The sequence below is a fragment of the Schistocerca nitens genome, chromosome 3 (assembly GCF_023898315.1).
Source record: "Schistocerca nitens isolate TAMUIC-IGC-003100 chromosome 3, iqSchNite1.1, whole genome shotgun sequence".
In the NCBI taxonomy this organism is placed as follows: domain Eukaryota; kingdom Metazoa; phylum Arthropoda; class Insecta; order Orthoptera; family Acrididae; genus Schistocerca; species Schistocerca nitens.
The window spans coordinates 882,114,141-882,135,564 of record NC_064616.1 but is presented as its reverse complement, the minus strand read 5'-3'; the positions used below and the strand labels follow the sequence as shown (position 1 = coordinate 882,135,564).

The window sequence follows — 21,424 nt, the reverse complement described above, 5'->3', positions numbered from 1 at the left end:
GGTTAACGACGACATTTCTAAAATGGAATTCATATAGAGGTATTTCAAGGTCATGAAGAAACGTGAGTCTTACTTGCAACACACTCACAGAGAATTTGGCAACATCGTCGAGGAGACACGAAAGGAGGTATCGATTACAATAATTGCAGCGCGAGGAGTCTCGCTAGCAGTACAGCTGAATAGTGCATTGTCGGCTGCATTGTCTTTTTCGGAGCGTCTAATGTACTTTGTTGGTCTTAATAATAATAATAATAATAATAATAATAATAATAATGTAAAACATTACGCACTTTTTTCCTCCGCGTTTTCTGTTATTTCATTGTCATTTCTTTCCCGCGGAGAATAAGCCATACCGTCAAGAGTAATGTCAATAACAATAATGGTACGATTCAGCGATTATACGCGAATGCACAGCGCTTTATCGGCTCAACTGCAGTTTGATACCTGATGACTTACGTCTCTCATTTGTATTATTAAAAAGTATACTTGACACTTATTAAGATTTTAGATTTTATTCATAGGGCGGCACCAGCGATATCTGCCACGGGTGGCACTTAGCCAGATGAAAGTAAGCAAGGTTTATAGGTCCTAGACTACAATAAAAATACAAAAGTTTCAATGAGAATGCTGTGCCTGTTTATTTATTAATAATTTGTCAAATAGTGGTTCTATTTTTGAGACACAAATCACCAAATCATTCTCTTCTTTGTTTTTATGTTCACCATTGAAGAGAACGCTATTTCACGAAGGTAGGAAGTGGCAAATGGCACTAATAATTTCAAAGCTTCCTTTGCAAGCTGTATATACTCTTCTTTTCTCTTCATCCAGAAGATGTCAGTCTTTTGCGAATTGAATTCCATTTTAATCATTCCGTCAGCTGCTAAAACTATGTGTTTCTTTCGTCATAGTGCTCAGATCAGCCAGTTGTACTGACATATCTAAAAAAGAATTTAGTATCCATCTATGACCGTTGTCAGCGTCAGAGTTCAGCTCTGGAAAGTAACCAACAGTTTCTCTTCCAAATTATGCAAGCTCTGTATCATGCGAGGAATGTGAGAACTTAGTACCACCGACTGGTCCATTGCAATTTCTTTTTTATTTTTATTTATTTACATGTCAAGTTCCGGAGGAACAAATTGAGGAGCAAATCTCCAAGGTCATGGAACGTGTCAGTACATGAACTTACATCATAAAAGTAATAACAGATAAAAATAAATGTTCATGAACCTGAAAGAAAATCAGTCCATAAGTTTAAGCAAACGCTATCAGCAATACAATGAGAATCAGCTTAATTTTTCAAGGAACTCCTCGACAGAATAGAAGGAGTGACCCATGAGGAAACTCTTCAGTTTCGATTTGAAAGCGCGTGGATTACTGCTAAGATTTTTGAATTCGAGTGGCAGCATATTGAAAATGGATGCAGCAGTATACTGCACACCTTTTTGCACAAGAGTTAAGGAAGTCCGATCCAAATGGAGGTTTGATTTCTGCCGAGTATTAACCGAGTGAAAGCTGCTTATTGTTGGAAATAAACTAATATTGGTAACAAGAAACGACAATAAGGAATACACATATTGAGAGGCCAATGTCAAAATACCCAGACTTGTGTACAGAGGTCGACAAGAGGTTCGTGAACTCACACCACTTATTGCCCGAACCGCCCGTTTCTGAGCCAAAAATATCCTTCTAGAATGGGAAGAGTTACCCCAAAACATAATACCATACGACATAAGTGAATGAAAATAAGCAAAGTAGGCTAATTTACGTGTCGAAGTATCACTCACTTTCGATACCGTTCGAATAGTGAAAATGGCAGTATTAAGGCTTTGAACAAGATCCTGAACGTGGGCTTTCCACGACAGCTTACTATCTATCTGAACACCCAGGAATTTGAACTGTTCAGTTTCATTAATCATATGCCCGTTCTGTGAGGTTAAAACGTCAGGTTTTGTTGAATTGTGTGTTAGAAACTGTAAAAACTGAGTGTTACTGTGATTTAACGTTAGTTTATTTTCTACAAGCCATGAACTGAGGTCATGTACTGCACTACTTGAAACCGAGTCAATGTTGCACACAACATCCTTTACTACCAAGCTAGAGTCATCAGCAAACAGAAATATTTTAGAGTTACCCATAATACTAGAGGGCATATCATTTATATAAATAAGGAACAGGAGCGGCCCCAACACTGATCCCTGGGGCACCCCCCACTTGACAGTACCCCACTCAGATCCCACATCACAGCCGTTATCAATATTGTGAATAATGACCTCTTGCTGCCTGTTGCTAAAGTAAGAGGTGAACCAATTGTAAGCTACTCCCCTTATTCCGTAATGGTCCAACTTCGGGAGCAATATTGTGAGATCAACACAGTCAAATGCCTTTGTTAAATCAAAAAATACGCCAAGCGTTCGAAACGTTTTGTTTAGCCCATCCAGTACCTCACAGAGAAAAGAGAATATAACATTTTCAGTTGTCAAACGACTTCTAAAGCCGAACTGTACATTTGATAGCAAATCGTGTGATATAAAATGATCAATTAACCTTACATACACAGCCTTTTCGATAACTTTTGCAAACACTGATGGCATAGAAATAGGTCTAAAATTATCTACATTATCCCTTTCTCCCTTTTTATAAAGCGGCTTTACTACTGAGTACTTTAATCGCTCAGGTAACTGACCATTCCTAAAGGAAAAATTACAAATATGGCTAAATACAGGGCTAACATGTGCAGCACAGTACTTTAATATTCTACTAGACACTCCATCATAACCATGAGAGTCTTTAGTCTGCAGTGATTTAATTATTGACTCAATCTCCCTCTTGTCTGTATCACAGAGGAGTATTTCAGACGTCAATCTCAGAAAGGCATTTGCTAAGAAATTTATATGATTTCCTGTAGAAACTAAATTTTTATTTAATTCACCAGCAATGCTCAGAAAATGGTTGTTAAATACTGTACATATATCTGATTTATCAGTAACAGAAATATTATTACTGCGAACTGACTTTATATCATCAACCTTGAGCTGCTGACCAGACACTTCCTTCACAACTGACCATATGGCTTTAATGTTATCCTGTGAATTAGCTATTCTATTTGCATACCACATACTTTTTGCCTTGCTAATAACATTTTTAAGCACCTTACAATACTGTTTGTAATGGGCTACTGTAGCTTGATTGTGACTACTTCTAATATTTTGATATAATTCCCACTTTGTTCTACATGATATCCTTATCCCACTAGTCAGCCAACCGGGCTGTCCATTACTGCTAGTACCCCATTTAGAATGTTCTAATGGAAAGCAACTCTCAAAGAACATGAGAAATGTGTTATGGAAAGCATTGTATTTATCATCTATATTATAGGCACTATTAACATCTTGCCACTCTTGTTCCTTGACAAGTTTTGAAAAACTCTCTATTGCTGTTGGATTAACTTTCCTACGCAGTTTGTAATTAAATACGACATTGGTTTGAGTACAAAAACCTTTTAGTGTTTAAAGTTGTGCATCATGGTCTGAAAGGCCATTCGCCCTTTTACTAACAGAATGCCCATCTAGTAATGAAGAATGAATAAAAATATTGTCTATGACTGTGCTACTGTTCCCCTGCACCCTAGTTGGAAAAAACACAGTTTGCATCAGATCATGTGAATTTTGGAGATCTACCAACATCCTTTTTCTTGCACAATCATGTACAAAATTAATATTAAAGTCACCACATATAACTAGTTTCTGGTACTTCCTACAAAGTGTATCAAGAACCCTCTCTAGCTTAAGCAAAAATGCTCCGAAGTCGGAGTTAGGAGACCTATAAACAACAGCTATTAGAAGTTTAGTTTCACTAAATTCAACTAATGCTGCACAACTTTCAAATATCTGTCCAGTGCAGTGTCGTGATACGTCTATGGACTCAAATGAAATACTGTTTTTTACGCACTGAGCCTCTCCCCCACCCTGCAAGGAACTCCTTGAGAAACAGCCAGCTAATCTGTAGCCTGGTAAAGGAAGCCTCTGAATTATCAAATTATTTAAGTGGTGCTCTGATATACCAATAATTTTAGAGTTAACATCTATTAGCAGTTCACTAACTTTATTTCTAATACCTCTTATATTTTGATGAAATATGCTAATTCCTTCTCTACTTGGAAACATTACATCCTCTGGAGGTGAGCCCTTAGTTAGAGGCACTTCCTTTAAGCAGGTATACCTATCGGCTGACTTCAGTCTAAAAAAGGTGCAGCTCTAACACCAACTACTACAGGAATTTTTCCATGAGTCATACCACTACCACCACCACCACCCACTACACTGACACCTATAAGCTTAGCCAGCCTCCCCTTCCCGTAACAATTGAGGTGCAGGCCATGCCTAGTGGAACCCCATCTACTGATAGACCCAACTGGCACCACTGAGATGTGATCCATGCCCTCCGCCATCAGTGCCCTCCCCAGCCCCACATTAACGCGCCTAACAGCCGCATTAAGGTGAGGCCGATCATGGCGCTGAAACAGTTGCACGAAATGCACATTAGTGCCGCCAGTTTGAGTAGCTATCTTAACCAAGCCACCACTGACATCATATTCCCCGTCCCTATCGAGACTGTTCCCTGCTCCACCCACTATCACTACCTGATCCTCTTTCGTAAAATTCTTACATAACTCCCGTTCTTCGACAACTGTCTGAATACAAGGGAAAGACTCAAACATCATCTTTTGTAAAAACGTTGATCATAAACTAAATTTTGCGAGGAATCCTTTGATTTTATCCTTAGCTGTTATAATGTTTTCTTCTTTCCCTTGGAGGCTCTTGTTTAAAATACTTAGGTGGTTAAACAGATCCGCGAGACATGATAATTATAATAACCAAACAAGGTCACAAAAGCAATTCGCACGTCGAGATTTACAATCTTGTAATAACAATAATAATTCACCGTTTAGTTGCAGAACTCGTGTCAATACCTTGCCTTTGGAAAGCCACCTGACCTCTGTGTGATAAAGGAGATTTTGATGGAGCGAAACCATGTCTTCACAAATGATCCTGAACAGTCGAGTTTGCAACGCTTTACCTTTAATAGTGTTTACAACTTTGATCACCTCTTTGAACACATCATTTAAATCAGGAGTTAAAATCGTGGCTGTCGATGAAGAAAGCAGTTTGTTCACGAAAAATTTGGCGTTATTGATTTTAATTTCGTGAGTAGCCCACTTTTACTGCCAGTCATAGCTTTAGCACCGTCACTACAAATGGCGATACATTTTCTACAATCAATCTCGTTTTTGCGAGTGCTTTCTAAAAACATGTCATACAAACACTGACCAGCAGTGTTTGCAGGGAGTGCTTTGCGAAATAAAATGTCTTTCATTATACTTTCATCTGCTTTAAAGCGCATAAATAATATAAATTGAGCACAATCTGAAACACCAGTAGATTCATCAAACTGCAAAGCAAAATGTGGGCTCTTCTTTAATTTTTCGAATATCTGTTCTTGAATGTCACCGGCCATATCGTTTGTTCTGCGTTCATTGGTATTATCAGAAAGTTGTTTGCCTTTTAGATTTTTTGCCTCTTGCTTACCTAACATAATTTCAACCACATCCAGGGCTGCTAGCAAAATAAGATTCTCTGCATTAGTATGCGGCTTCCCTGCTTTAGCGACTCGGTAGCTAGCTAGTAACGCTTTCTCGTCGACACTGGATACCTAAAATCAGATAAAAATATTGTTAAATCAGAAAAGCAAATAAAAAATCAGAAACATTAATACTATTTGAAATCAACAAATAACATTACTATTTTATTACCTGAATCGTAGTAGTTTCCTGCTGGTTAAGAGTTTGCAGTTTCCTCTCGAAGAAATCCAACGGTTTATCAGCTTCCTTGGAATGTTTAGTTGAGATGTAGCGCAGAAGTTTTCATGGTTTCATAGTCTCACGTGACAATGCTTCACCGCAAATTACACATTGAGGTTTATTGTTCATGAGAGCGAAACATACTTCAGATAACTGTTGTCATGAAATCTTTTTTTTTTCGATTTTTATTCGCTTCCGCCACTTCCACTTGTACCAGACGTGGAGGGTTGCACAGATCTTTTAAGAAAGTATCCATTTTATGCTCGCTCAGAGCGAAGCGCGAAGACAATAATCACGTCCATACTTACTGGCGTACTCGGACAACTGTTTGTAGTGACCGAAAACGCGCGACTATGCCCCCGCTGACCCCTTCGCAGCCCCATGCCTCTACCGCGGCAAAGAATTTAATTATATCTCTGCCTGCAGAGCACTGCGACTTCTGTTCATATTGCACTTGATTTCTCAATCATTATAGTATCAATAGAAAGAAAATTAAATACGTTGCCTTTAAAATCGCTGACATACTTTTTCTACGGTTCTGGGAGTCGCCAGAATATTTTTACTTGGAAAGGGGTCGCGTATTCAAAAAGGTTCAAAAACACTGCTGTAGGTAATGAGATTACTCTGAAGTTTCATTCAGAAATCGCATCTCAACGACGGCGGCTTAGAAGCAGATTGCTGTGTAAACACTTGTCGCAGATCGACAACCAAGGGTCGTAGCCTATCGAGACTGCTGTTTCTCATTCTATGTTTACTACTGCTAGCGTTGTTCGGGATCCCATGACATTCCTGCGGCTACAGAATCTGTGGATTGAAGAACACCACAATTTACGCCAAGCTCTCAATGACCACGCAACTAGTGACAGAGGAAAGACTTTGTTCGCTCGATCATGCAACATCATACTGCGGTTTCACGTACGTGCAGTCAGGAAATGGACTTGTTTACAACAAGCCAATTATCCACACAATCAGACAGAGCGATGGCGTATACGTCAACTGGAATTTCAAAACAGCGACCATTAATACCCACACATCAAAAAAAGTTTTGGATTACACCGGTTCCCAGAACCCTGAAGACAGACGTTGACTGTGGATATTGTATCACAGACACCGTCCTTTTGACTGTTCAGAGATGTCACTAAACCTGCCCGAAGATGCAAACAACCATGCATGAGCAGAGCGTATTAGACGGAAGGCGTCCGACAGCCACTCAGTTTGATTCATTCCACCAGGAAGGAGGTACACGGCTCGTGTTGTCTGTAGTTTAATCATGCCTTTACGGTCAATACCGCGGTTCGATCGCATCCGCATTGTTACTTTGTGCCAGGAAGGGCTCTCAACAAGAGAAGTGTCCATGCACTCTCGAGTGAACCAAAGCGATGTTGTTCGGACATGGAGGAGATACAGAGAGACAGGAACTGTCGAAGACATGCCTCGCTCAGGCCGCCCAAGGGATGCTGTGGATGACCGCTACCAACTTCACTCCTGACGCCCATAGCGAGGTCCATCTTTGCAACCACGACACCATGCAGCGCGGTACTGATGGGCCCAACAACATGCCGAATGGACCGCTCAGGATTGGCATCACGTTCTCTTCACCCATGAGTGTCGCATATACCTTCAACCAGGCAATCGTCGGAGACATGTTTGGAGGCAACCCAGTCTGGCTGAACGCCTTAGACACACGGTGCAGCAAGTGCAGCAAGGTGAAGGTTCCCTGCTGTTTTGGGATGGCATTATGTGGGGCCGATGTACGCCGCTAGTGGTCATGGAAGGCGCTCTAACGGTTGTACGATAAGAGAATACCATCCTCCGACCGATAGTGCAACCATATCGGCAGCATATTGGCGAGACACTCGTCTTCATGGATGACAATTCGAGCTCCCATCGTGCACATCTTGTGAATGACTTTCTCCAGGATAACGACATCGCTCGACTAGAGTGCCCAGCATGTTCTTCAGACATGTACCCTATCGAACATGCCTGTGATAGATTGAAAATGGCTGTTTATGGACGACGTGACCCACCAACCACTCTGAGGTATCTACGCCGTATCGCCGTTGAGGAGTGGGACAATCTGAACCAACAGTGCCTTGATGAACTTGTGTATAGTATGCCACTACGAATACAGGCATGCATCAATGCAAGAGGACGTGCTACTGGGTATTAGAGGTGCCGGTGTGTACAGCAATCTGGACCTCCACCTCTGAAGTTCCCGCTGTATTGTTGTACAACATGCAGTGTGTGATTGTCATGAGCAATAAAAAGGGTGAAAATGATGTTTATGTTGATCTCTGTTCCAATTTTCTGTACAGGCTCCGGAACTCTCGGAACCGAGGTGATGCAAAACTCTTTTTGATGTGTGTATATTCACTTGACGTGACAGCAAAGAGAGGTGATCTCAACGACAACACTTAACACGGGGGTGTCTGCACGTCATCTGTGCAAATTAGTACTAGTTCTGCGTACAACATCACGATGAAGCATCTGAGTGTGAAGACCCCGAGGAAAACAAACGTTGACAGATTCCATTAGTCGCCGTTAAAAGGGTCCAACACCTGGCGTGATGGTATGGGGTGCCGTTTGCGGCGGCGCGGTTTTGTGCTGCTGCAAATGAAGTTCCATTCACCTTGTGGTAAATCTCTTCTCACATGCACGGCTCGTTGAAGTTACTGAAATGTAGTTCTCAACCGGAAAGAACTATAGAAAACAAAGCAGCTGTACACCTCATAACCACAAATCGCACTAAAATTGTTTTGTTGGTGGAGGGTGAATAATAGTTAAATCAGAGTATCTGCAAAGTTTGCATGCATCAGTTACTACTAAGCCTTACTCTAAGGTCTAAAAAGTCTGAAAAGTGCACACACACACACACACACACACACCACATCATTCATAACTGTAGCCAGTTTATGGTAATTATTAGTTATCCTTCACAGAAAGTTTACAAACGGATTGTTTCTTTTGGAATAGCTCGCTCAGATGTAGCTACGAGTATAATGAGTGTCACGTAACAAAATGTTCAAGTTCGCGGGTAAGCAACACGCCATGCGGAATTTAGTTATTTAAAATGTCATCAAAAGTTCTGAATTTCACACCATGCAATAAATGGAACTCTCTTCCGCCCTTTACAATGCTTCTCAAACGTTTTGGTACCGAAATATCACGAGATTAATAATTTTCATCGAAGCACCTATCACTAGGTGTGATCACTATCAGATCGAAGCCACGACTCTATTCATCTCTCTACACAAAAGAAGTTTCTAGTTCCCAATACACGCACAAATGCGCTAATTTTTGATTGGCTTAGAAATATCACAACCAATCAGAAAGCAACATCAAGCTGCTCATTCCCGCGCATATATACAGAACCAATTAAAATTTGGCTCTGAATGAGAACAATAAAGTAACATAAATAAATTTTGAAAACCCATAAATATAAAATTAACTCCTTCTTAACAAAACTACTTTACCGAAACCATAAGCCCATTTCCCTAGTACCATAAACTGACGAAATAGTCTATAACTTATTCCCCGGTACGAACGACTAACACACACACGTAGTTCTCAAACATTCCTCATGAGACCAGTTACTTCAGTGTATTGTATAAAAACTTTACATAAAACATTATTTCACATTCACAACTTCATTCACTCTCATTACTAAGCACAGTTATAACAGTAATTAATAAACAATTAGAAAATTAAACAAACAGAACTGCAAATAAAAATGACAGTATTTTGACAGCAGCTCAAACAGTGTCCGCCCGCTAGTTACCTCTACCACATCGCATAAAAACTTCATACACTCGGGCACCTGACGCCACCTATACTGCACGTGACACATACTGCACTTCTGTTCACTGCTGTTATGTGCGATTTCAATATGCACGATGTAAGGTGCTATGCCTCACGTTGTGTATACAAAACTATCACCTCTGACTCGCAAAGCTGATAATTTGGACTGCAGCCATTACACTTCTGACGTCTTAAGGTCAGGAGCATACAGTAATGCTAAACAGTCCTGAAAACAGTACGTTCAATTAACGATTTAACAATTGAAAATTTTAGGGAAAGCTTGCAACAGTTAGACTCGGATGAGGTGTATGGGGAACCTGATGCTAATTTAAAATTTAACCTATTTCATGAGACCTTTGTGAGTATATTTGAAAACAGTTTCCCTAAGAAAACAGTGAAATATAATTGTAAGAAACCATCTAAAAAGCCATGGCTTACTAATGGGATAATAATATGTTATAAACAGAAAAGGGAAATATATCTTATAGCTAGGAGGAATAATGATCCAGAAACAGTGAAACATTATAAAAACTACTGCACTGCTTTAAAGAAACTTATTAAAAATTCCAGAAGTATGTGCGTTATGTCTGAGACTAGCACATCCGGTAATAAAATTAAAACAATCTGGAATATTATCAAAACGGAAACAAGGCAACTGAGAGCACAGTTTCTATTGAACTCAATGAAAAGTTTGTGAACAAGAAGTCATAAGTAGAAAACATTTTTAGTAATAATTTTGAAGTGTTGTAGAGAAAATAGAATCCAGCTATTCATCAGAAAATGTAAGGCAGTATATGGAAGAGGCAATACCTCTGCATTTTGATAAATCTGAAATTCAACCCATCTCTCCTACTGAAATTAGGAAAATAATAAGTTCACTCAAAAGTAAAAACTCACATGAAATTTATGTTATTTCCAACAGAGAACTAAAAGCTTGTTCCCATCAGATAAGTAGGATTCTCAACAACAACTGTAGTAGCTCACTGAAACAGGGCATTTTTCCAGATAGATTGAAATACATTACTGTTAAACCGTTTCATAAAAAAGGGGGATAGGTCTGATGCTAACAACTACCGCCCAATCTCACTTCTAACAGCTTTATCCAAAATTCTTGAAAAAGTAATGTATTCAAGAGCAGCATCACATATTTGTAAAAATGAAGTGCTAAAAAAATGTCAGTTTGGTTTTCAGAAAGGCTTTTCAACAGAAAATCCTATATATGCTTTCACTGATCAGCTGTTCAATGCACTGAATAACCAAATGTCACCCGTTTGGATATTTGTGATCTCTCAAAGGCTTTTGATTGTGTGAATCATGAAATTATTCTAAGTAAGCTTGAGTATTGTGGCATGAGTGGGACAGTGCACAAATGGTTCAATTCATATTTAACAGGAAGAATGCAGAAGGTTGAAACTAACTGTACAGATAGCCTGAAAAAGTCAGCAGTCCTTTAACTGGGGACATATCAAGAATGGTGTTCCACAGGGTTCAGTCTTGGGCCTCTTGTTGTTCTTACTATACCGGGTGATCAATAAGTCAGTACAAATGTGAAAACTGAATAAATCACGGAGTAATGTAGACAGAGAGGTACAAATTGACACACCGCTTGGAATGACATGGGGTTTTATTAAAACAAAAAAAATGCAAACGTTCAAAAAATGTTCGACAGATGGCGCTTCATCTGATCAGAAAGCAATAATTAGCATAACAAAGTAAGACAAAGCAAAGATCATTCCTCAACAATAGCTGTAGTCGAGGAATAATGTTGTGAACAGCACTGTAAAGCATGTCCGGAGTTATGGTGAGGCATTGGCGTCGGATGTCGTCTTTCAGCATCCCAAGAGATGTCGGTCGATCATGATACACTTGCGACATCAGGTAACCCCAAAGCCAATAATCACACAGACTGAGGTCTGGGGACCTGGGAGACCAAGCATGACGAAAATGGCGGCTGAGCACACGATCATCACCAAACGACGCTCGGTAGAGATCTTTCATACGTCTAGCAATATGGAGTGGAGCGCCATCCTGCATAAACATCGTACGTTCCAGCAGGTGTTTATCATCCATGCGATTCTGTAACATACCGGCGTATCTTCACCCGTCACGGTAGCAGTTTTGCTGTCCAGCGCCATCTGTCGGACATTTTGTGAACTTTGTTTTTTTTTTTGTTTTAATAAAACCCCATGTCATTCTAAGCATGTGTGTAAATTTTTACCTCTCTATCTACATTATTCTGTGGTTTATTAAGTTTTCAAATTTATACTGACTTTATCATTACCCTGTATATTAATGACTTGCCACTCTATATTCATGAATATGTATAGTAATCACACCCAATAACCAAGAACCAGCTGAAGAAATTGTAAATAATGTCTCTCAGAAAATTATTAAGTGGTTATCTCTGCAAATGGACTCTCACTAAATTTTGAGAAAACGCAGTATATACAATTTTGTGCAGCAAATGGCGTAACATCATTGATAAATAGAGACTATGAACAGAAGTCTGTTGCTAAGGCAGAACATTCAATTTTTTTGGTGTGTGCATTGATGAGAAATTAAATTGGAAGAAACACATTGATGATCCGCTGAAACGCTTAGATTCAGCTAATTATGCTATTAGGTTTATTGCAAATTTTGGCGATAGACATAACAGTAAGTTAGCCTACTATGCCATTCACTGTTTTCATGGCATCATATTTGGGGTAATTTATCATTAAGAGGAAAAGTGTTCATTGCACAACAGCATGTAATCAGAATAATAACTGGAGCCCACCCAAGATCACCTTGCAGATATTTATTTAAGGAACTGGGGATATTCACAGTACCGTTACAATACATATGTTCACTTATGAAATTGTTATTACTAACCCATGGCAATTCAAAAATAAGAGGGAAGTGCATAAATACAACACTAGAAGAAATGATGGTATTCACTATTCTAGGTTAAATCTGACTTTGGCACAGAAAGGGGTGAATTATGCTGCCACAAAAATCTTTGGTCATTTGCCAAATAGCATTACAGGTCTGACAGATAGCCGACCAACATTTAAAAACAAATTAGAAGAATTTCTGAATGGCAATTCCTTCTACTCAATAGATGAATTTTTAGATATGAAGTAGTAACTGTATAAAAAATGTTAATTTTTTGTGTAAAGGAAACTTACATTAAACTAACACGATCCACATCATTACGAAATGCCATATTCATGATCTATGGAACAGGTATTTATGAATGTATGTATGTATGTAGGAAGTGTGCCTCAACTTCAGCGTGTCCGTGACGTTGTCTTTCACCAAGGTAACGAAAAGTAGCATGTTGCCTGTGCTGTCCTGTCGTACCTCAATACAGAAGATGTTCGAGTGTGGTCCTGCCCAACAAATTTCACAGGTTTTTCTCCCATTGCAAATCTCACGTCATGACTTGCCGAAGGTTGGCACATCATCATTCAACAGCCACGAACATTGATGAACTCTGAAATAGAGTTGAAGCCAGCGAATGACGTACCAGTATCTGGCATCCATGATCAGTTTGAACCGATCTCTAGCCAGCTGGAGCAATAGTACTTCCAGAGGTGGTAGCTCCATGTACTACATATTGCCCCCAGTACACCTCAAAGTCACCTACAGATTATATCGTGTATCCTCTCTACTACAACAGACACAATATAGAACATTTCGATATTTGCTATCCACCATGATTATGGAATTTCATTGACTGGAGTAGAATTGTAACCAGTGATGAGACGACTTCGGACTGAGCGCTGATGACCAGCAATAACATGAGTGGAGATGCCTCGGACAGCGGCGGAATGCCAACATGACTTTGGACCACGACAAGGAGTGCCAGTCTGGGGTGTCATTTCTTTTCATACCAGGACCCGTTTGACTGTCATGCGCGGCACCCTTACAGCAAAATGGTACATTGACGATATTCTACTCCCCATTTTATTTTCCTCCACGGCAAGCCAACCTGTTCTTACATCTCAACAAGATAATGCCTGCCCACACACGGTGAGAGTTTCTACTGCCTGTCTTCGTACCTGTCAAACCATACATTGACCAGCAAGGTCGCCAGATCTCTTCCCAGTTGAGAACGCGTTTCGCATTATGGTTAAGGCCCTCCAATGAGCTCGGAATTTTGACGATCTAACGCGCCAGTTGGACAGTATTTGGTACGATATCTGCCAGGAGGACATCAAACAACTCTATGAATCAATGCAAAGCCGAACAACCGCCCGTATATGGGTCAGAGGTGAACAAACGCGCTATTAACTTGCTTAATTTCTCAAGCTCTTTCTCTTGAATAAATCATTCAATTTTTCTGAAATTGTAATCGTATGTTTGTCTGTAAATTACATCACATGTACCAGTTTGCATCCCATTGAGTAATTCCTTAGTGGTGAGTTTTTTTTTTTTTCTTAGAGTGCATATCATATATAAGTATTTGGACAGGCGTAGGATAATTGAAAATTTTGTTAGCAGAAATCTTGAAAAGTTCTTGATCGATTTACCACGAAGTTTTACACGATGAAATAATGTTCTGTGCTGCTTCGGTGAGTGCGACAGAACTTTGTTGCAATGTGTGTGTAATTTATCATGTAAATTATTCACCCTTTAGGCATACCAAGCAAGGTGACACAGTGGTTAAAGCACTGCACCCGCATTCAGTATGAGTGGGGCTCCAACTCCTATCTGGCCACTCTGATTTATGTTTCTGTGGTTTCCCTAAATTTCTTAAGGTGAATCCTGAAACTGTTCCGTTGAGAAGGCCATGGCCGATTTGCTGCCCCCATCCTTGTGCATTCTGGGTATGTTGTTGTGTCCAGAGAAAAAAACCAGGTCTTACATCAAAATTATTAATAAAATGGACTCTAGCGCTCCACTCAGCCTCTGAACCCGTTGAAGAACAACGCCTAAAAAGATCCAATGCGGTGTCGAGAGACCTCCGCCATTACGCTATGTCAGGGACAGGCGGGATGGAAGGGAGAAGATGAACACAATTGGCGAGCAAGACGCTCTAAGGCAGTGAGTCGCAGGGAAGTTAGGACTTCAGGAGTTATAGGCTGAAGTGAGAAGCTGCAGGCAGCTGGAAGAACTAGTCAGAGGTCGCTGCAGGGGTAGTGGTCAGATCTGATGAGATTTTAGACAGTTCGCTGTGGGACTCTGTTTGTCGTGGGTGCCGCTGACAGTCACTTTGAAGCAAACATTACAGTGATAGGCCATCATCGTCTCTGTGTTAATACTTGGTCACTTCTTGGTTATATCTCAACCAGAGCAGTTAGCTTGGCGTTATAATAGTTCTGAACAAACTTAGAAGTTGTTAATCGCTTCTAACGGGGTTTACTTTCCAAGTCACTTTTCATTCCTTAACTTGCATACAAGGGAATATAATAATGTAGCCATATCAAGTCTCCCTCTCACGACGGTCAACTGGCAAATTCTCTTATTCTGAATCTGAGAGAGTAGTCACGTTTTGGACACGACGATGTGCTCACTTTAGCAGCAAACCCTCTTCTACCTTCCTGTTTGTGTGTTAATATTTCTACGTTTGTGGCACATGTTAATATTCTACGTTTGTGGCACGTCCATTACTATGCAAAGTGGCCAAAAGGACAAATAAGAAATTCACTTCGCTTGTGTGATATATATATATATATATATATATATATATATATATATATATATATATATATATATATATATATATATATATATATGTGTGTGTGTGTGTGTGTGTGTTGAGATGAAAAAGAACTGACAGTTTCTTTCTGCTACTTGAATCCTGAAATGTTCTTTTCATTACATATTCAGAAACTGTCAAGAACAATTTGCGAAGCAAGAAATTTAAACTGGTTCTTGTTTTTATGCAAGTGAACTGGTGAAATATCCCAGTGGTTGTTTAATTTATGAGAGAAAAAAATACAGATTTATTTTTTTGCGTGTGTAATGCACCCCTCAAAAATAAAACTAAACATACCCTTGATGGTTCTTTGTAATGCAAATGCAACAGAAGATGTTAAAGCTTTTTTTTTATTCACCAGATTCAATGGACAAGGCGTGTAATCTGTAATATACCATAAGATCTGATGGAAGTGTGGAACAGCTGACTAATATTTTACATAAAGTTGTTACATATTTATTAGGCACTACATTTCTGCAATCCTTCCATTCGTGGAAGCCTCCATTCCAATGTAATAAGTTCGAAATATCAAAAACTACTACGCCTTCGATCATTTCATACTCATGAGCTCAAAATAGGGTGATGTGATAATTATCTAGGCTACTGTCAAAAAAACATTCGGATAGAGAAGCAAGTGTTCTTGTGGCTGGTATTTTCTATTAATAGTTTTTAGGGAATAGCTGAAAGTGTTTAAAACAGTTATATTAACTGTTCACTAGATGCAAACACCATACTAGGAAGTTACTGCATTTGACACGGACAACTAGCTTTCGTAGCAAGGAGAGTTAGTAGCTTCAGATTTGGTTAAAAGTAAAATTAGATTTGAACAAATACAGTCTAAGCAGAAAAAACGACGCACCACAAAGGAATTATCCGAATGGGACGAAAATCGGTAGATGTGGTGTACAAAGAAACGTAGGATTACAAGTTCAGAAAAATTGGATAGTTTCCCCTATGCAAGCAGTTATTCGGCTTGGCATAGATTGAAAGAGTTATTACATGACCTCTTGAGGGATATCGCGTCAAATTCTGTCCAATTGCCACATTAGATAGTCAGAATACCGAGCCGGTTGGAGGGCCCTGCCCATAATGCTCCAAACGTTCTCAACTGGGGAGATCCGCTGACCTTGTTGGCCAAGATGCGGTTTGGTAAGAACGACGACAAGTAGCAGAAATTCCCGACGTGCATGGGCAGGCATTATCCTGCTGAAATATGAGCCCAGGTTGGCTTGCCATGAAGGACAACGAAACAGGATGTAGAATATCGTCGATCTACCACTGCGCTGTAAGGATGCCGCGGATGACAAGAAAACGGGTCCTCTGCGAAAAGAAATGGCACTCCACACTATGAATCCTGGTTTTCGTGCCGTATAGCGAGCGACAGTCAGGTTGGTATCCCACCGCTGTCCAGGACGTTTCCACACACGTCTCCGCTGGCCATCGGCGCACAGTTCGAAGCAGGAGTCATCCTTCATGAGACCACTGGTGCAACCAGAATAACCCACAACGTCTTATGCGCTGATTGGTGGAAAGGCGTGATATCGCAACTACACAAACTGATGATGTCACGTTTTCCAGTCAGCTTCATTGGACGTTACTCACCCTGGCCACTCCCCCACTAGTCGCTCCCAATAGGCGCGGACTTGTGGCAACCGGTCACTAGGAAGGTTTATGTAAGAGTTTACTTAGGTACGACATACTTACGTGAAGGAATGCTGATAGGCAAAGAGTTGAGAACTTAATTCTTTGATAGGAAATTTCATTCGTTGAGTGTGGATTACATCATCGAAAAACGGCCAATCGTTTTGTTTTAAGACTAACTACGAGGGTTGCCCTGAAAGTAATGCACCGCAGTTTTTTACAACAATTGTTTATTGAATATAATGAGAATTACACACACGAAAGAATGGTGTTTTATCTACACACCCTATTTTTGCACATAATCTCCATCCCATTCTACGGCCTTCCTCCAGCGCAAAACAAGGGCGTGTATGCCCTGTCGGTACCAGCCCTTGTCCTGGTGGCGGAGTCAGTGCTTCACTGTGTTAAGGGGACCACACCCTGCTTATCTAACCCATGTTAATTTAGGCAAGTATTTGACCCATTTCTGAAAAAACTATTTGATGCAGGACCTTAATATTTTTACTGTATGTTACATGATGCTAATAGAGTCAACTGTACTAAAGTCTACTTTATCCATTTTATAGTTTTAAGGAATACTTTTTTAAATTTATTAAAAAAATATTAAGTTTTTTCTGTAGAAAATATTTTTTGTGAACTTCCTAATGGAGGAATATTAATGAATGTAGTACGAGAGGTGGCTTTTTATGTTATGCAGAATGTCTGAAAATTTCGTGCATTTATCTATGATAGTTTCTCATATAATGGGGCATATGTACTGAAAATTTTAGTTTGTGGGAAATTGACTTTAAAGAAAAACTTTTGAAATTTGTTACTTACAGTTAATTAAAACTGTCCTGCTACATATGATGGCCCTTCTTTGGCCTCTAGCAGGTCTTCCAGCTTCTTTTTCACCTTCCCGGATGTTTGTCTTGCTTTCTTGGCCATATTAGATGTAGGCCTGTCTGCATCGGCTATCCTCATTTTATCGCAGTGTTGCAGCCCAGTGATCATATTTTCACCAGGATTAATTCCCAGCTTTTTCAGCACCCAACACTTTCCAATAGTACCACAATTGAATGTAATAACAGCATAATGAACTCCTAGTTTCATTGTATGCATGCCTACAAATATAGTTTTAGGAAGGCGGTTCCAAATTATGCTGTTGAAACATTCATTTGGGTTCTGTGTCTGCCCATGCAGACATTTCCTTAGAAGGTCAGGATGAGCCAAGTCTCTGAAAATAGGTTTAATTGCTGTAATAACTGCAGCAGGAAGAGAATGCTGGTGAGAAAAAGATTCTCCAGTTGCCTGAGTCCTATTGTATTTGCACCACGAATTTTCTCCTGATGGACACAATCTATGACATAACCTCTTGTACAGAAACTTTCTAAACTTGTTTCCTCTAAATTATCGTTTCTTGAAAATGCCATTATGTTTCGTCATCTTCAATAAACACAACAAAACACACGTAAACAATCACTGCAAACGTAAATATAACAACTACACGCCAGGGGGGGCCCATAATGCGTGCGCATAACAGAGATTTTTCGCCGTACTGCGCATGACGCCAGCGTCGAGAAACTCCGCTCAGATCGCGCGCGCTTTCTTATGTGTTGAAGCAAGTAAGTTTTGTGTTGTTGCTGCTTGTAATCGTGTTGAATCTTCTGCGACACTTTAACAATGCCGAATTGTGCCGTGGCTGTGTGTGAAAACTATAATCAGAAGACTAAAGGGAGTAGTATTTCCTATCATAAGTTTCCGAAAGATCCTGAAACATGTGCTCGGTGGGTTCAGCTCTGTAGAAAAAGTGATAGTATTAACATTAAAAATGCTACTATCTGTAGCGTACATTTTAAAGAAGACGATTATTTACGGGATCTCCAAGCTGAATTAATGAAACTTCCGCCAAAGAAGATCTTAAAGCCGACTGCAGTTCCTTCATTGCACCTCATTAAAGCCATATCTGCAGCTGCTGCTTCGTTTCTGTCCAAGAAAGAAATGACAGAAGGAAAGATCGTGAAACACGTATACGTGCACTTAACAGACTGGCTTCACTGTCACCGAAGAAAAAAATGTGGATCAAAGCACAGAAACTGAAAAAGGCCGCATAGAGGATATAATGAAGAGGCTTCATAAGGAATTATCGCTACAGACAGAAAAAAATAAGCGTTTGATAGCTGGAAACAACACGCTGAGAACGAGAAACAAATTATTGGCTCATGTATTAAGCAGAAAGTGTAAGCTATGCCAAAGCCTTCAGTATCAACGAAGTACTAAAGTGACAACTAAAGTACACCAAGTTTTAAAAAAAGCTTCTGCAGTCCCCTCCAGATCTGATTAAGGTATTTAAATTCTTCTTAAAATTTTTGAATGTGAGTTCATTAAACCGGGCTTCTGCATCATTATGTGTAGCAATGTCTCAACTAACTAGACGTACGCTTGATGCTTAATACCTGCATGAAAAAGATGATACACACTATTGCCGACTGTGATGCACAAAATGTGTTTAGTAAACTGAAAGCTCTTGTGATTGTTGCGTTTCCAGTACTATTAAAAATTGTAAAATATATAAAAAGGGACTGAAGCATACCAGATTGTTGTTATCTAACAAAAAATATTGAGTAATAGAATATAAATTGAGGGGGAGCCACAAATCTGTAGTTTTAATTTTGTTATTACCAGAGAGACAATATAAGAGTTTCACAGTCGTAGCAGGTATTAACATTCAGTCCCTGTATTGGTAAGCTTCGATCGAATCCATAATTCATTATATTGCCTTTCACTTTTCGTAAATTAATGTTAGTTTAAGCGCAATAGTGCCGTATGCGAACGTCTCGCGCTGCTGACGCTTCTCGACAGTGACTTCACACGGAAGCGCCCGATCGCTGCCGAACACATTGGCCCAACCTTCTATGTAGCAACCTTGACTACACGTAATAACATTTGAACAGAACTAGCCGCGTGTTTGAAAGCATGTTGCTTACAAAGAGCAGAAACAAAAGAATACCGACCGTTGCATTCCAAGGATAGCCAACACACTCGGGAGTAAAAAATAAAAAAATTAAAAAAAAAACTCTCCCTAACATGCAACGTAGGGGATATAAAGATCTAAAATATACGCAGAAAAGTGGGTGTGGCACATAAACACACGTGATAGGAAAAGGCTCTTTAAATGCTCGAAAAAAAATTTTTCAGCAAAATCCTTTTCAGAGAGCTTGAATAAAACCTTAATCTATCAAAATATGATGAAAACCGAAAATCGATTTTTTTCGACCTGAACCCTTAACTTCCTTACCTGATTGGCAGATGCAGCGCCCACTGCCGAGTCGTAATACGTCTGTCCTCGCGACTGACAGCATCAGCTCGCTGCATCATATCAGGTGTGACAGCCGTGGATGGCCTCCCCGACCACTGCAAATCGTGGAGCTCCGCCGAACCGCCATCTGATGACCTCACCCTCCGTGCCCAGCGGCTAACTGTACTTCCGTCGACAGCAGATGCTCCATAGACTTTGCACAAGCGTTTGTGAATATTCCCCACAGTTTCTTTCTCTGCACGTTGCTTGAAACGTACATCACCTACAGACACCATTTTGAAACTGCCCTGCACCTACGTTATCTGTCGGAAATGACGGAAACTCACTCAGGAGACTTCAATAAATACATACGCAACGTTTCGCATTCGTAGCATTGTTTTCGGCTGAGAAAAAAAAGTGGTGCATTACTTTCTGGGCAACCCTCGTATTAGCTGTATTAGTTCACAGTACGAGATCCTTTCGATCAGTTCACTAACAAAATGAATTCCATAATGTCACCACTGAAATTGTGCTTTTTGTCGGAAGAACACAAGAATATCACATGGAAATTGTCTGAGCTTAGCTACATTTAAACAATCCCGTTAAAATGAAAAGGTTCACTTATCTTCAGTCTCTCTTACACCTTTTCCCCCCTCTAAGAACGTTTGTGTCATTTTACGTACAACGAATTTCGTTTGACAGTTTTGCATAATCATAGATATACACTGAAGTGCCGAAGAAAGCGGTATACGCATGCGTATTCAAATACAGAGGTATATAAACAGGCAGAATTCGACGGTGCCGTCAGCAACGCCTGTATAAGAGAACAAGTCTCTGGCGCAATTGTTAGATCGCTTAATGCTGCTGCAAGATTTAACGGAGTTTGAACGTGGTGTCATAATCGGTGCACGAGCGATGGGACACAGCATCTCCGATGTAGTGATGAAGTGGAAATTTTCCCGTACGACCATTTCACGAGTGTACTGAGAATATCAGGAATCCGATAAAACATCAAATCTCCGACATCGCTGCGGCCAGAAAAAGATCTTGCAAGAATGGGACCAACGATGACTGAAGCAATTTGCAAACCTTCCGCAAATTGTTGCATATGTCAATGCTGGGCCATCAACAAGTGTAACCGTGCGAACCATTCAACGAAACATCATCG

At 40.0% G+C, this 21,424-nt stretch overlaps 1 protein-coding gene across 1 annotated transcript; it reads left to right on the top strand.

The window, feature by feature from the left end:
• The first annotated feature begins 18,641 nt into the window (after positions 1 to 18,641).
• On the top strand, positions 18,642 to 19,302 carry LOC126249463 (THAP domain-containing protein 2-like). Its single transcript, XM_049951118.1, has 2 exons — positions 18,642 to 18,986; positions 19,114 to 19,302. Exons 1-2 carry the CDS (start codon positions 18,642 to 18,644, stop codon positions 19,300 to 19,302), a joined length of 534 nt encoding a protein of 177 aa, XP_049807075.1.
• The last annotated feature ends 2,122 nt before the right edge of the window (positions 19,303 to 21,424 follow it).

What these genes read in the sequence shown, in the direction of transcription:
- LOC126249463 (XM_049951118.1), top strand. Translation starts at nt 18,642, where the DNA reads ATGCCGAATTGTGCCGTGGCTGTGTGTGAAAACTATAATCAGAAGACT. An exon ending in AAGGAAAGATCGTGAAACAC is followed by an intron (nt 18,987 to 19,113) that starts GTATACGTGCAC and finishes TTATCGCTACAG; the next exon opens with ACAGAAAAAAATAAGCGTTT.